Source organism: Syngnathus floridae, chromosome 3, assembly GCF_059516105.1.
Source record: "Syngnathus floridae isolate MCC-2025c chromosome 3, RoL_Sflo_1.0, whole genome shotgun sequence".
NCBI lineage: Eukaryota > Metazoa > Chordata > Actinopteri > Syngnathiformes > Syngnathidae > Syngnathus > Syngnathus floridae.
The window spans coordinates 3049000-3064593 of NC_142415.1; the positions used below are offsets into that span (position 1 = coordinate 3049000).

The following is a 15594-nucleotide window of genomic DNA, read 5'->3' on the forward strand; positions in this document are numbered from 1 at the left end:
CCTCGAGGACGCACACCAACGCAATGCCTGGTTTCCTACCTGCCCGTCTGCCTGCCTGTCTGCTCTCCTCCCACGAGCTTCCAGTCGTGCCCCGGCACCTGTCGTCTGTCATCCGCTGCTGCGACGCTACTTCTTTGCTGCACCTGCTCTGCCGGCATTCCAGCCTTCCACTTCCCCTTTCCTCTCATTCAAATAAAGTTCGTGCTGCACGTGGTCGCCCAGCCTGATCCGTTACACATATCATGGTATTAATTAAATATTTTTTTCCTGACAGCTATAGTGAGTGTAAAAGTGTAAAGTCATAAAAGGAGCATTGCTGATTGGGGTATTTAAATGTAAAAAGGTAAATATTTTCCATTTAAATGATCAGGAAGTGAATAGCTATATACGTGTATGTAATCACATGCATGGAAAGGACCATTTATCGAGTCAAAAAAAGTCAATAAAGTAATTATCATTACAGGCCTATTTATAACAATAGTAATATTGGAAATTTCATTTGTACCAGTAGATGAAATAATGAAATGATAAAAAGGTTGCATGCACCTTTGATCCAATATCCATGAGACGCTCGCCTTTCAAAATATATTTTTCTCACATGATTATTGCCTATGTCCTATTTCTGTAGCAACGTGTGTTTTCCTTGACTTGTGCATGGACAAATTGGCACGAAACAACGCACATATTGATGCAGTTAACACATGCACACCCACGCTTGTAAACAAAGATTTGTGATGTAGCCTAAAACTAAAGCTGTTTAAGTGCATAAGTGGTTTAAGTGAAATACTATCCATCTATCCATTATCTGTACCGCTTGACCCCACGGGGGTAGCAGGCGTGCTGGACCTATCCTGGCAGTCATCGGGCAGTAGGCGGTGGACACCCTGAACCGGTTGCCAGCCAATCGCAGGGCACACAGAGACGAACAACCATTCGCTCATGCACTCACACCTATGGGCAATTTGGAGTGCTCAATTGGCCTACCAAGCATGTTTTTGGGATGTGGGAGGAAACCGGAGTTCCCGGGAAAAACCCACGCAAGCATGGGAAACAAATGCAAACTCCTCACAGGGAGGACCGGAGGTGGAATCAAACCCGCAACCTCCAAAGTGTGAGGTGAACGTGCTAGTCCAGAATGTGCAAACACAAACAATCTGCTGAAGGTGCTAAGATTGGAAACAGAGCATGTACAAATGAAGTATTCCATGTGCAAAACAAAAATTATATTTGCTTCAACAAACTTTTCGTTTTTGTGAATCTATTATTTCTGTTTGCCGAAAAGAACCAGACAACCTATGGAATTTGAGACATAAAACTGCAAAGGTAAAGGAGTAAAGCCAAATAATTTACTAAAACAACAGAAAGAATCTCAAGAGTAATTCATGGTTCAATGCCAAATTCCTGAATGCTCTAACACAGGGGTCGGGAACCTTTTTGGCGGACAGATGCATACATGCCCATTTTTTACGAATAAAATTGTTGTTTTTCTTTTGTTCATTTTGTAGTTTTAATGTTCTCACTTGGAACTAAGTGATGGATAGGGGTAGGACAAGATAAACCTAGGCTTCTTCCTACTCCTTTTCGAACAGTGTTTCGACTAAACAAAAAAAACATACAACAAACAATATTGTTTGTTGTGTGTTTTTTGTTGTTTGTTTTTTTATTGTTTTTATTCTTTAAATCATATTCGAAATAAAGACTCATTCATTCAATAACAAGATAAGCCTAGGCTTCTTCCTACTCCTTCAAACAGTGTTTCGACAAAAAAAACCACAACAATATTGTTGTGTGTTTTTTGTTGTTTGTTTTTTATTGTTTGTTCGAAATAAAGATTCATTCATTCATTCATTCATTCATTCATTCATTCATTCAATAACTTCCCGTGAGAGCCATACCATTTTAAAAAAACGATAAGCTAGATACAATTAAATGCATGTATTTTAATTAAGACCAACGATTTTTTGAGTGTACTAATTACTATAATTATTATATAATTATTTTTAATAACGACACCAAAAAAGCGGCTCGGTGGCTCACTGGGTTGTACGTCTGCCTCACAGTTAGGAGGGTGCGGGTTCGATTCCACCTCCGGCCCTCCCTGTGTGGAGTTTGCATGTGCTCCCCGGGCCCGCGTGGGTTTTCTCCGGGCACTCCGGTTTCCTCCCACATCCCAAAATGTGGTAGGCCGATTGAGCACTCCAAATTGTCCCTAGGTGTGAGTGCGAGTGCGGATGGTTGTTTGTCTCTGTGTGCCCTGCGATTGGCTGGCAACCGGTTCAGGGTGTCCCCCGCCTACTGCCCGTTGACGACTGGGATAGGCTCCAGCACGCCCGCGACCCCCGTGGGGACTAAGCGGTTCAGAAAATGGATGGATGGATGGATGAACGTCACCAAAAGAGCCATATCTGGCTCACGAGCCATTGGTTCCCGACGCCTGCTCTAACAGGATAATACCTGTTTGCCAAGAAAGGGCGAGTGTGCGTCGCACGACCTGAGTTTTCATCGAATGTTACGTCTGTCATTTTGCCGCGCAACTGTTTGTGACCGGGGTTGTCAAATCCTCCCCCCCAACAACCTTATTTACAGTGTGTTTAGCAGGGTTTTCTTCTGACGTCACAGAAGAGAAAACCTGGCATCCTTGATCAAAAGTAAACTTCCATTCAAAACCACTCATTGCTCATTCGTTCAAAAAAGCCAAAATGCGCTACGTTCAGTTCACATTCGTCCAAAATATGAATGAGTTCATGAACTTTGGTTCATTGAACACGTTCAGGTACAATGCTTGTTGAATATGGCTTGGATCTCCACTCTCCACACACGGAAGGGCGTCACGATTGAGTTGCGCATACACATCTCAGAATGGAAACACCAAATAATCGATAAATCGAATTTTGAGATCATCGAGAAAATCGTAATCATGATTAAAATTCAAATAATTGAGGAGCCCTAATTCCTACTTTTTAAAATATATAAATTAGTTATAAAAGCATGATACACTGGCACCCACAAAAAAATCTGCGAAACAGAATGGCCGTGAAGAAGAACGCTGTACACCAATACCAAGCTCAGATGTACTGTCGGTACGAAGATAATCTTTTACTAGGTTTAAAATTTTCAAAATAGGCATAAACCCCATCCTGACTTGTTATTTCACTTGAGGCCAGGTCAGGTTTGAACTTCAGTATATCCTTAGTATCCACTTTATCTCCAGATGGCTAGGCCTACCTGGCATATTTTTCCTTATCCTCACCAGGTATCTGATCATCATCATACCTACAAAGAAAAAAACAGAAACAAAAATGCATTCAATCAATTGTAAATACATAGAAAGACAACACATAAATACAAACACAAAATTCTTGACAAATAACATGTTACGCGTTACAGATGTTTTAGAGCATGAGAGAAGACAAATGAAAATAGCATGGTGCAAGGCAAAGTTGCTATGTTAAAAACATGCTAATGGCTTGTGGAATGAAAAAAATATTTTTGTAATTAATGATAGGATAATTTGAGTGATAACACAGAGATATCATTTGTTTCTCACAGCACAACTATTATTTCCAAGTCGTAACTTGTTTGAGTATTTGACTTAAATCATTGTGGGTAATTTGCATCACAATCTACCAACAGCGGTCAGATTAAGGCAGCAGTTACTTCTTGGTTAGAGAACAACTGAAGAGTGCTTCCTCTGAATGAACCCTGAAATTGCTTGGATTTTAAGATGACAAACTATTCAAAACACTGTATACCTGTCATATTTGTCAGTCATGTCATATTGACATTCTCTACTTATGTATGACATTTTTAAATTAGCGATTGGTTTTAGGAAATAATTAACTCTTAATTTAGAGGGAAATGTCAAGAGAACTGCAATTACAACAAGTGTACACGCAAATAAGCACGCAAATAAAATGTGATGTATAATTATCTACTGTTGGTGAATGAGAAGCTGCTGCAAGTTGGTGTGTCACCATAACAAAGATAACCTTACCACAAAACGTCTCCTCCTCCCTTTCTTTTAGTCTGTAGTTACTATATGTCACTGACATACTTGCAGCGGGTCTGACAAACTTTCACAGTTTAAGCGGCCAGTTTTCACACATGTAATGCAATTGGAAAACACTAAGAGTGCAGTTCCTCTTTTGATCACCAGAGAGCAGCTTGTCCTATACACTGCCATCATTCAGCTTACAAGAAAGCACTCTGTGGAGATTTCTGCTGATGAATAATACACTTACAACCTATGGATTTAGAGGTGGCAAATAGAAAGCGGTGAAAGGAAAACAAGTTGAGACAATTAAAACACAGCAGGATAGCTGAAATAAATACCAAAAAATTAAAAGATGTACATTATGCTTTTAATGAATGCAAATACAATGATTTATGAAATGATCAGCCAAACAATTAAATGGTAAGCATAGGTAATCAGCAAGTCTTCTCAGTTACATTTTAATTGCTTTTTTGATCATTTAAAGTACAACATTGATATTATCCTGAAGCTATATCTAAAACTTGAAGCGTAACCAATGTTGTAACAATGTCTAATGCATTAATTTTTCTGACCTTGAAAATTTGCTAGGTCCCTCTCCGTCCTCGTCATCAAAGTCCATTCTGAGAAAGAACCACAGGAAAGTCGCATTACCAGTTTTAAGACTTGGAGAGCATAGTACTCATGGGGCCAATATTTGCTGTAAACGTCTCAAAGATCAGTTTGAAGAAAAAGAGAACTTTTTGTTTTGGTTCATGCAAATGGACAAACTTGTGTATAATGTTGAACCTGCCAAACCTTTTTAACTGACGACCTCATCCATAAAAACAAGCGACGGTATATTAAAATCACGGTGACACAAAGGTTCTCTTTGGTAGATATAGTAGTCACAAAAGTGGACCAGTGTGTTCACGCAGTTAATGCAGGTCATAAGAAAAAAAAACATTCAACACAAAAGGGGCGAGTGAGTATCAGGTACAGATGCCAACCTTTATCATCACCTTTTAGGAACATTCCAGACATTTTACCAGGATTTTTTTTATTTTTTCTCAACAAACGCATGTTACGGGAAAAACTCCAAACAACATATAATATTGTCTTTATATTTTTATATTTTCTTTATTTGTTATACCGTTTCTAACTTTTTGTTATACCTTTTCTACTTTCTAAATATACAATGAGTTGTTGATCATTTACACATTACACATTCAATGACACATTACTCCAACAATGGCCCATTTTAGGACTGTTTCGTTTAACCCTACTCATGTTCCCATACCCTGAATACAAATGTTTACAATTTGGCTAACATGTCTTGACTGACTCAACGGCACATTTGGATAACGTTCTGAGTTTTCGGTCTGCAGTTTGGTTATTCAGAGTACAGAGGACACCACTTTTCAAATAAAGTGCAAGTGATAATAGTGAAAAAAAATAAAAACTTGTGTTGTGAAAATGTGCATCAATATACCGTAACTAAAATATTATTTTACTGGTTCTTTTATCACAGACAAATTATTTAGGTTGATTTACCTGACATGTTTTGGCGTGTACTTCCGCGTGTACCGTATTTTTTGGACTAAAAGTCGCTCTGGAATACAGGTCGCATTAGCCATAAAATGCACAATAACGTGAAAAAAACATATATAAGTCGCTCCGGAGTATAAGTCGCATTTGGGGGGAAATTTATTCGACAAAATCCAACACCAAGAACAGACATGAACGAGCAACAACAGGCTAAACGATAGGTATGCTAACGTGACAGAATAACACAAACGAAGAGCTGAGAACGGGCCTGACGTAACATTCAGATTTATTAAAAAAAACTATTACATAAATAACACGTTTATAAAACCATCTGTGTCACTCCAATTCATTAAATCCATCGATCGTCCTTTGTCAACAATGGGTTCGCGCCGCTGACGGCACTTCAAAATATTCCACAGGCCCATATAACGATATATAAATTAGATATCAAATAACTATTATATAAGCAATAATATTATCAAACTATCTGTGCACTCTAAATCATTAAATCCATCGATCAAATTCCTTGTCCTTTGTCAACAACGCCGCGCGTGCGCCCTGACGTCAGCCTCGTCGTTATTCCACAGATCTAGTATATAACTATATTGTAGCGTTAACAAAGTACAAGGAAAGACGTGGGTTTGGTAAACGGCTCTTTATTTAACAAAACAATTTTCCAGGCGTGTGGCAGCGTGGACTTCCAGCCACGGAGGTGGAAGAGAGATCCATAGAATAGGAACGGGCGTGCGTAAAAGCCATGACCGAGCCCCATCCACCGTCCCCGGACAGCCACCCGGCCGAGCGCCGGCCCACGACTTCCATCCACGGAGGTGAAAGAGAGCTCAGTAGAGTAGGACCGGGCGTGCGTAAAAGCCATAATAGTTTTTCAAACCTTCTGTGTCACTCCAAATCCTTAAAAACTTGAAACTCTTTGTCCTCCGTGTCACTTAGAAACAAAGCCGCTAATGATGCCGGTAGTACGTGGGGCCCTTCGTCATCTTTGTTATCCCGTGATCAATCTTGTCCTTTTTGTAAACAACCGCCGCGCCACGCCGCGTCGCGCTGCCGACGTCACTTGAAATTAAAATTACAGTAATCCCTTGCTACATCGCGGTTCGTTTATCGCGGTTTCACTTTTTTTTTTGGGGGGGGGGGGGGGAATTCTTGAAAAAAAACACATGTAAGTCGCTCCTTATTATAAGTCGCCCCCCTACCCAAACTATGAAAAAGAACGCGACTTATAGTCCGAAAATTACGGTACATAAAAATGCATCAATAATAGTGTTGTAATTGAATCGGAGCTTCTGAATCGTAATTGTAATCGTAACTGAATTGTGAGGGGCCAAAAGATTCCCACCCTTACGTACTCTTATGCACAGATTAAATGTAAGTATAAAACATTGATTATCGAAGAATGAAAAGCAGTTGGTCAGTCATTATTGTGTGGAAATGTGCTTTTTTTGTCTTTTGTGTTTATAACGAGTAAGCATAAAAACTGCTATCTAAATACCCAATTATTCAAAACAATTTTCAGTAGTATATCTGAATACCAAAGTATTTGATAGTTACAGCCCTAATATCTGGTGAGTACAATGACATGGTATGTATGTTGTAGTCCCATAAGATATTCATGTAAATGTACTGTAAACCATTGTTATTAAAGCTGTTTAAAATCAAAGCGGTTTTAATTTCAGCTTCACACAAGTATGTAGTGTAATTATGCAGTTATGCATACTGTAAATTATGTTTCTGAACTAAGAAAATGGTGGATGCATTTTTTTTTTCCCTGGGGCATGTCTGACTTTCAATTGCTCAACATTAAACACACATTTATAGGCCATATATGTCAACTAATCAAATCATGAACTTGTTTACAGTGTGTTACCACTCTCTTTTGGTGGAAAGTTGAAACTGCAGTGCAGGCAGGGAGTTCTTCCAACACGTCTAGTTGTAATGTTGCCACATGGCATACACTACCGCTTAAACGTGTGGGATCTCTCAGATAATTTTACGTTTTCCATGAAAACTAACCTAATTGCACCAGGGTTTTCAAGGGTTTTCTAATCATCCATTAGCCTTCTAACGCAATTAGCAAACACAATGGACCATTAGAACACTGGAGGGATGGTTGCTGGAAATGGGGCAATGTATCCACCTTATGTAGATATTGCATTAAAAACTAGACATTTGCAGCTAGAATACTCATTAATCACAATACACACACACACACACACACACACACACATATATATATATATATATAGAGAGAGAGAGAGAGAGAGAGAGAGAGAGAGAGAGAGAGAGAGAGAGAGAGAGAGAGAGAGAGAGAGAGAGAGAGAGAGAGAGAGTGAGTATTCCTTTTTAGTTTAATGTCATCCACATTGGTAAAAATAGCTGTTTTATTTTAAAAATAAGGAAATTTCTAAGTGACCCCAAAACTTTGAACGGTAGTGTAGGTTTGACACTGGATGCCCTTCTTGAAGCATCCCACTCATTTTATAACAAGCAGTGGCGTGGAATTAGGGTATAATATACGGAGTAGGATATTAATCAGGGATGAGAATGGCAAATGTGAAAAAGCACGGAAAAGCAGCCGGGGGGTGGATATATAAATAAATAAATAAATAAATAAATATATATATATATATATATATATATACCGTATTTGCCGGTGTATTGGTCGACCTTTTTCGATCCAAAATCGACCGAAAAAAATCGACCTCGACTTATACACCGAGTCATAAAATTTAACTTCGTATTCATCGCTTCAAATGTGATGGTAACCAAGGCCGTTTCTCATGCATCTCATTGTGCGTTGCACTTAGAAAATTTGAACCGGGCGGCGTGCGCAAGTGCGCGGCCCGCTGGAAGTCGAATGAGGCTACGCGATCTCCTCCGCGGTGCTTATAAACAGCCGATCCGCTCGGCGGGGGCTATTTTCGGCCACTTGGCGCGTGCGTACGGCCTCCCGGATGTGCCGGGCGGGTGCGCAAGCTCGCCGGTCGCTGGAAGTCGAATGAGGCTCCGCGATCTCCTCCGCGGTGCTTATAAACAGCCGATCCGCTCGGCGGGGGCTATTTTCGGCCACTTGGCGCGTGCGCACGGCCTCCCGGATGTGCCGGGCGGGTGCGCAAGCTCGCCGGCCGCTGGAAGTCGAATGAGGCTCCGCGATCTCCTCCGCGGTGCTTATAAACAGCCGATCCGCTCGGCGGGGGCTATTTTCGGCCACTTGGCGCGTGCGCACGGCCTCCCGGATGTGCCGGGCGAGTGCGCGAGCTCGCGGGCCGCTGGAAGTCGAATGAGGCTCCGCGATCACGGCCTCACTGCTTCACAGATTTTATTCACAGTGTATTGTGTTATGGCTTCATATGAAAAAGACACTACAGAGTGGAGTCAGGCCGCAGAGGCGCACTATATAGTACGTACTGATGATTAAAATTATTATTTTACTGTTATCTGGAAGAAAGTGTTTACTTCTCTTTGTTAAACAAATGCTTGGGCCTGAAACAAAGTTTTGTCCTTTGGTTTCAATGTTATACCTGTATAATAATGGTAAAAAAAATAAAGGTTTCTACTTCACGGATTTCACCTATCACGGGTTCTTTTCGGAATGTTACCCGAGAGAAAAACGAGGGATTACTATACATTAAAAAAGTAATTTATAACAATACTCATCACACTGCCCATATTAAACTTACCGGACAATAAGGCGCACCATCAATGACTGGCCCATTTTAAAACTTTGTCCTTATATAAGGCGCACCGGACTATAAGGCGCACCATTAATGCATCATGTCAGATTTTTAATCCAAATCAAATCATTCTCCATTTTATCTTTTTTTTTCAACTTCAGACGCAACAAATTACTTTATAATCACAAAATAATGATCCATAGTCTTTTTCATTCATGATTCATAGTCTTCAGCGGGCCACTTATGATTGATTTCATGACATAATGCTTCGGGCCAGTTTAAATTTAAGAATGTGGTCCATATATAAGGCGCACCGGACTATAAGGCGCACTGTCGGCTTTTGAGAAAATTTTAGGTTTTTAGGTGCGCCTTTATAGTCCGGACAATATGGTACTATACTTCTCCCAGAACATTAGAAATGAACTGAGAAGCATTAATGCATGTTTTGCAACTTCCACATCAATTTGGCTAGGTTTGTGGTCATTGTCACTTACACATGCAAACCGTGGCAAACCTTGAGTAAATCAAGCCTATATCGTTTATCCAGTACAGTTTGTTGCAATTTATATTTGCTCATTATTTTCTAGCTAATCTGGGGCCAAGGTGTTTTTTCAGCACTGTTCGGAGGATATCAAGAGACACACTCACCCGCCTGATCTTCTCTTGCCACCACGGCCTGGCACCGATCCTCCCATCCTTACCGGGCCGGATCCCACTGCCCCCGGCATCACTACTGTACCCGGCAACTCACTGCCCATCTCTGTGGAACAGAACATAAAAGAATTAATAACAATAATCTTTTGTCATTGTTAAACTTACTCATTGTATTCAATTATCTTTCATTCAAACACAATTAAACACTATGATATAGCTAAAGGCAAATTATCTTAGGAAAAGGTGGGCTGGCAAGTCAGACCCAATGCTGTACCAGTGACACAAAATGAACCGACAAACCAAATTCATTGACTGGCTGTGACGTATCCTGTGCACGCAACGTCACAAATTGACACACAAGAGAGACGGTAGTTTGTTTAATTCAGCATTAAACTCAATTTTGAACCTAGAAACACAGAGTCATTAAAAGCCCTGCAGCCGACGGATATGGAAGCATTCATTTCAAAAGATGTGGATTTTTTTCTCGACGTCACTCACGTCTGCCATTTGCTGATTGGTTCATTCAAACTTTGCTCAGGTTTGCCCCGCCTCAGAAATGTGACCCCACCAGTCCAATCACTGGTACATAATTGTTCTGGCTTGCCAGGCAAAGGAAAAGGGTCATCTTGAAAGTACAGTACTATCTGGCACAAAAATTACTATGCTTTTGTGCTTGTGTTTGTTGAAAATCTAAAAGAGATCCTTCAAAAAATGTCATATTGAATAGTAATTACAATGTTGAGGAACAGAAAAATGCCAACTACTGTAGATTACTTTGCAAAATAGTTCAGCCTTTGCACCAAGCTTGTTCATGATGCTGACTCAGACGTTGATTGCTAGAAAACTTGAATTGACAATTTCCGCCAAAATCGGAATAGAACTGCAGACTGCAGGACATTTTAAACAGGGTTATATTGCAGCTTAAAGAATATCAACAAAGCAGATACAAAAGTCTGTACACACATGTCAAGGTTAATTTTTCTAACTAACAATAATAATGCATCAGATTTATATAGCACTTTTCAAAGACATTTTACAGTGGATAGAATATTCATGCGCTCACACATTCCCACTCTGGTCATAGTAAACTACCACAGCTGCCCTGGGGCAGGCTGACAGAAGGACTATGGCCTCGTCAACCATCACGAAACATTCGTATCCAGGTATACACCAGTGTGAGTGGCAGTGGAGGCAGGGTGTGTGGAGTGTCCTGTCCAAAGACACAAGGATGCATGACTCAAACAGAGCCAAACTCAAACCGCCGACCCTTCGGTTACCAAATGACCCCCCTGTACTGCCTGAGTCACAGCCGCCACAATGGGCATTTATCATGCTTTGTTTACGAGCTCTTAAATGTTTATGGATATGAATCCTGTACAGACACTCCAAGGAGCTTTTGATAATTTAGTATTGAAGCAAGTAAAATATAAGATGGCAGTCCAGTGGAAAAATCCACTTAATATAGTGTCACTGTGCTGTGCAATATAGGGTGAGTAACACAAGGCTTTAAATTTGAGAGGTGTAATGAAGACACTGCTTTATTTTTATATTATATTTATCAGTGCAGCCATTCATCGTAGCAGGAAAAGCCTCGACACTGCGGCCACTATTCTAAAAGTCTAAACAACTCCCCCGCCCATTAGACAACCAAAGTACAAATCTCACTTTATCATAGCACCTGTGTCTTTGCTGCACAGCTTATTCCAATCGTTCCCATCCTTCCAACATTTGACTAAAAACATGTTAATGTCCAGTGAAAATCCTGTAGCTCCTCTTTATGATTTTGAATGACAATGGCATGTTTTGAAAAAGTTTCTTCATTAACTACCAGAACTGTCCTTTAAATAGATACTTCTCTTCAGCTCAGGCTACGTTTACAGCTTTGAGATGATGAAGACAGTGAAGAGGAATTATGAGCATTGTTACTTTGTTTTAATAAACTTTTGACTGGCAACGTTGGATAATTTTCTATTCATTATAATACATTTTTACAGGCAATGTTTAAGTGGGCAACGCAAATTGTGCAAGTAATCCACCAAGATGTCACTATTTCACACACAAACTGAAGTCACATTTTTTTTTTAAAATAAAAGAAAATGTTAATGTGTTAATTATGACACATTCGACTAGTGGTATAAAAGAAACTACAGTAGACCTTCAAACGTGTCCAGGTTCAAACAAATTGGAGTTCGACCCAAAAATTCGAAGAAACCCAGAAACCGAACAAAACACCGGACTCCGAACAGCTTTCCGAGCCGGGTCGAGGCTAGCCGACGCCGTCTCTGAAGCAAGGTTTGGTTCAGCTCGACAAGCTAAAGCGCGTCTCGAGAGTGTAAAGCTCTGGAGAAGACATGACCTGGGACAAAAATATTGAAAAGTGTGACGCAACAAGATGTCATCAACAATAGCCCAGTGCCCTCTAGTGGCAAGAATAAACCTCTACAGTAGATGCAGCAGCACTATTTTCTTCATTACTAGCCAAATCGACTGCCTTTAACTTAAAAATGGCATCATATGCATTTCTTTTGTTCCCCATAATGAGGGGTTGTGTATAAAAGCTTCCTTTCTCCAGTAATGTCCGTCTTGATCTCAGTCTGTCTCTTGTTTGTGTCAATTGTGTGGCACTATGTGCCTGGCAGACGGATATGCGATTAACACACCGCTCTTCTCTCCAGTGACCGTGTGTCTGGTCACATATCCCTCCGCCCAGCAAAGCGGTGCCACACAACAGCGGTCAACAACCTTTTTACTAACGATTGTATGAGCGTATTAGACATCACAAAAATCATTATGCAAAAGGGTCCATTGTTGCTATGTCAGAACAGATTACTGTGTTGGTAACACATATATATGACTAGGATTAATTTCCCTATAATTTTATTAATTAAATTGATTGGCACGGTGAGACACTGGTTAGGACATCCGCCTCACGGTTGAGGTTGCGGTTTTGATTCCGGCCCATCCTGTGTGGAGTTTGCATTTCTCCCCTGCGTGAGTTTTTTCCAGGTACTCCCGTTTCCTCCCACAACCCAAAAACATGCATGGTAGGCAAATTGAGCACTCCAAATTCCCCATAGGTGTGAGTGCGAATGGTTGTTCGTCTCTGTGTGCCTTGCGATCGGCTGGCAACCAGTTCAGGGTGTCCGCCGTCTACTGCCCGATGTCTGCTGGGATGGGAAAATGGATGGCTGTATGGATGGATGAATGCATTGCGCAATTTGCGCCACACAATGCATTCTGGGATCCAAAACAGAAAGTTTTGTCCGTCCCCCCCCCCCCCCCCCCCACACACACACACATATAATTAATAATAATATAATTACAGCTGACACACGCTATTAGCACGACAAGGAAATAGGCTGGGCTGCAAATAGCAAAAAACTACCGTAAATTTCAAACTATAAGCCGTGACTTTTTTCTCAAATTTTGAACCCTGCGGTTTATAGTCCGGTGCGGCTTATATAGTATTTTTTCCGTGATTTTTCTCATGACTAATATATTTATACGCTCATAAAAAGGCTGTGGACCGCTGTTGTGCTGTTACGTTAAAAATTATGCATCCCCAAATAATCACCTCTTTCCTGACAATCACCTTTTTGTATATTATTTTACAAATGGTAATTAAAAATTAATAACCTTACGCGATCAGGCGGCAACTTTACATGCATTTTTTTTAACGGCCATTGGGGGGACTCGAGCAGAAAAGGTAAGAGTGAGAGAGGTGGAATATGTGCGTCGAGGAATACAGTAGTGGCGCGTTGTGCATGAGGAAAGTTAGCGTAAACAGAGCCCAATGATGGAAGACACTGGAAGGCGTGCGTATGACGCAGCTTTCAAGTTAAAAGCCATTGAGCTGGCTGATAAAGAAGGGAACAGAGCAGTTGCACGTAACCTTGTCATAAATGAATCGATGGTGAGACGTTGGAAACGGCAACGGGAAGTACTGCAGCAATGTAAAAAGACGACGAAGCTTTCAGTAGGATTAAAACCAGGTGGTCCGAACTGGAAAACATTCTTGAAGACTGGGTGAACACACAGAGAGCGGATGGCCGAGGTGTTTCCACCGTGCAGATCAGACTGAAAGCAAAAGCAATCGCTACCGAAAATAAATATCAAGATTTCAAAGGAGGACCGTCATGGTGTTGGCGATTTATGAAACGAAAAGGTCACTTGACATTAGTGTGAATCGTGCATTTAAAGTGGCCCTCCGACTTGAATGGGAGGCTTGGATGACCAGCGGCGAAATATCGCTGACAAAAACCGGACGCATGCAAAGAGCAACTTTCGCACAAGTCTGCCAGTGGATCCTGACAGCGTGGAGCAGTGTGGAAAAATCCATCACCAACGGGTTTCGAAAAGCCGGTCTGCTGCCTGACAGAGAGGAGAGCACAAGCTCAGGAGTGAATTTGCCTCAGGACGAGAGTGACGATGAAAGCGACAACGAAGGAGAGAATGAGAAAGAGTGTTGCAACGTACTTCTGGCGCTATTCTAATCGGACACTGAGGAGGAAGATTTTGCTGGTTTCAGTGGGCAAGAGGAAGACAAAGACGGCTCTCAGTGACTTTGTTGACTGGTATGTATTTTTTTTTTTACCCGCCTAGTTAGTGCTGTTACTTCCGTGTTTACAACAAAATGTTGATATTAGTAAAATTTTAGCCCAGCTCGTGCTGTTACTTCCGTGTTTACAACGAAATGTTAATGCTATTAAAACTTTAGCCCAGCTGGTGCTGTTACTTCCGTGTTTACAACGAGATATTAATGTGATTAAAACTTTAAAAAGGCTTTCGTGTACTGTCTTTTTTTGTAAATAACTCGTGCGCACGTGCTGTTTATAGTCCGGTGCGGCTTGTATAAGTATAAAACTAAAAAAAATCAAGAATTTTAGCTGGTGCGGCTTATAGTCCGGTGCGGCTTATAGCCCGAAATTTACGATACTTAATTGACATCCATTGAAATGCATGGTGATGGTTATTTTATTCATTACAATTTTTCTGAATCAATCAGCCAATCAAACGGTAATTGGTACTTTTTTTTCTGAAAACAATTGTCATTGGCCTCCAAAACACTGTAAATGTTCTTGTATGCAGTCAAAATTTTATAAATGATATGAATAAAATAATGACTTATTTTATATATATATATATAATATATATAACTAACTATATAGTTGGACCCTAGTTTTTTGTCATTACTGTAAAGTAGAGCTGGGGTCGCTTAGAAACAGGGAACATGGGTATGTAAACGTGTGACTGCAAGCTGGTGGCTGGGTCGTCCAGCGTCCCAAGCAGCATTGTAGTAATATGATGGGTAAAAGATAGATCCTTTGTCTGTTTTAATGTAATCCAGTGATCCCTCGCCATTTTGCGCTTCACCTTTCGCGGATACGCTACTTCGCGGGTTTACAAGTGATGGGAGAACAGCGCTTAAATACACGCTTAAAGCGCGGGGCGTGCATCTGAACAATGTGCCTCACTGCGGACAACCGCGGTCACCAAGCTCACGTTGTGTGTCGTGGTGGCATCTTATTACACAGCGGATCAGGCAAACGGAAATCAGATGGAAGGCATGCATATGTCAAGGCAGACAACCAGCCAGGCATACCGCTACGCAGCGGATCAGGTACACGGAAATCAGGTGACAGGCATGCATGTGTCAAAGCAGACGAAACAGCGACGACTGACCGGCGAATGGTTTCGATATACACCTCTAATCAGCGGGTAACACGGGAC

The 15594-nt window shown here is 41.0% G+C and overlaps 1 protein-coding gene across 7 annotated transcripts in view; it reads right to left on the reverse strand.

The window, feature by feature from the left end:
* arnt2 (aryl hydrocarbon receptor nuclear translocator 2) overlaps positions 1 to 15594 on the reverse strand; it is a 99908-nt gene that overhangs the window by 68863 nt on the left and 15451 nt on the right. For 3 of the 7 annotated variants that reach the window (XM_088370736.1, XM_088370735.1, XM_088370730.1), the window contains exons 2-4: positions 9859 to 9970; positions 4567 to 4614; positions 3226 to 3273 (exon numbers count right to left, since the gene is read on the reverse strand). In XM_088370736.1, coding sequence (XP_088226862.1) covers positions 3226 to 3273; positions 4567 to 4614; positions 9859 to 9970 — 208 coding nt within the window. Of the gene's footprint in view, positions 1 to 39; positions 804 to 3225; positions 3274 to 4566; positions 4615 to 9858; positions 9971 to 15594 lie in introns of those variants that run through there. The other 4 variants (XM_088370732.1, XM_088370731.1, XM_088370734.1 and 1 more) reach the window with 4 other exon arrangements.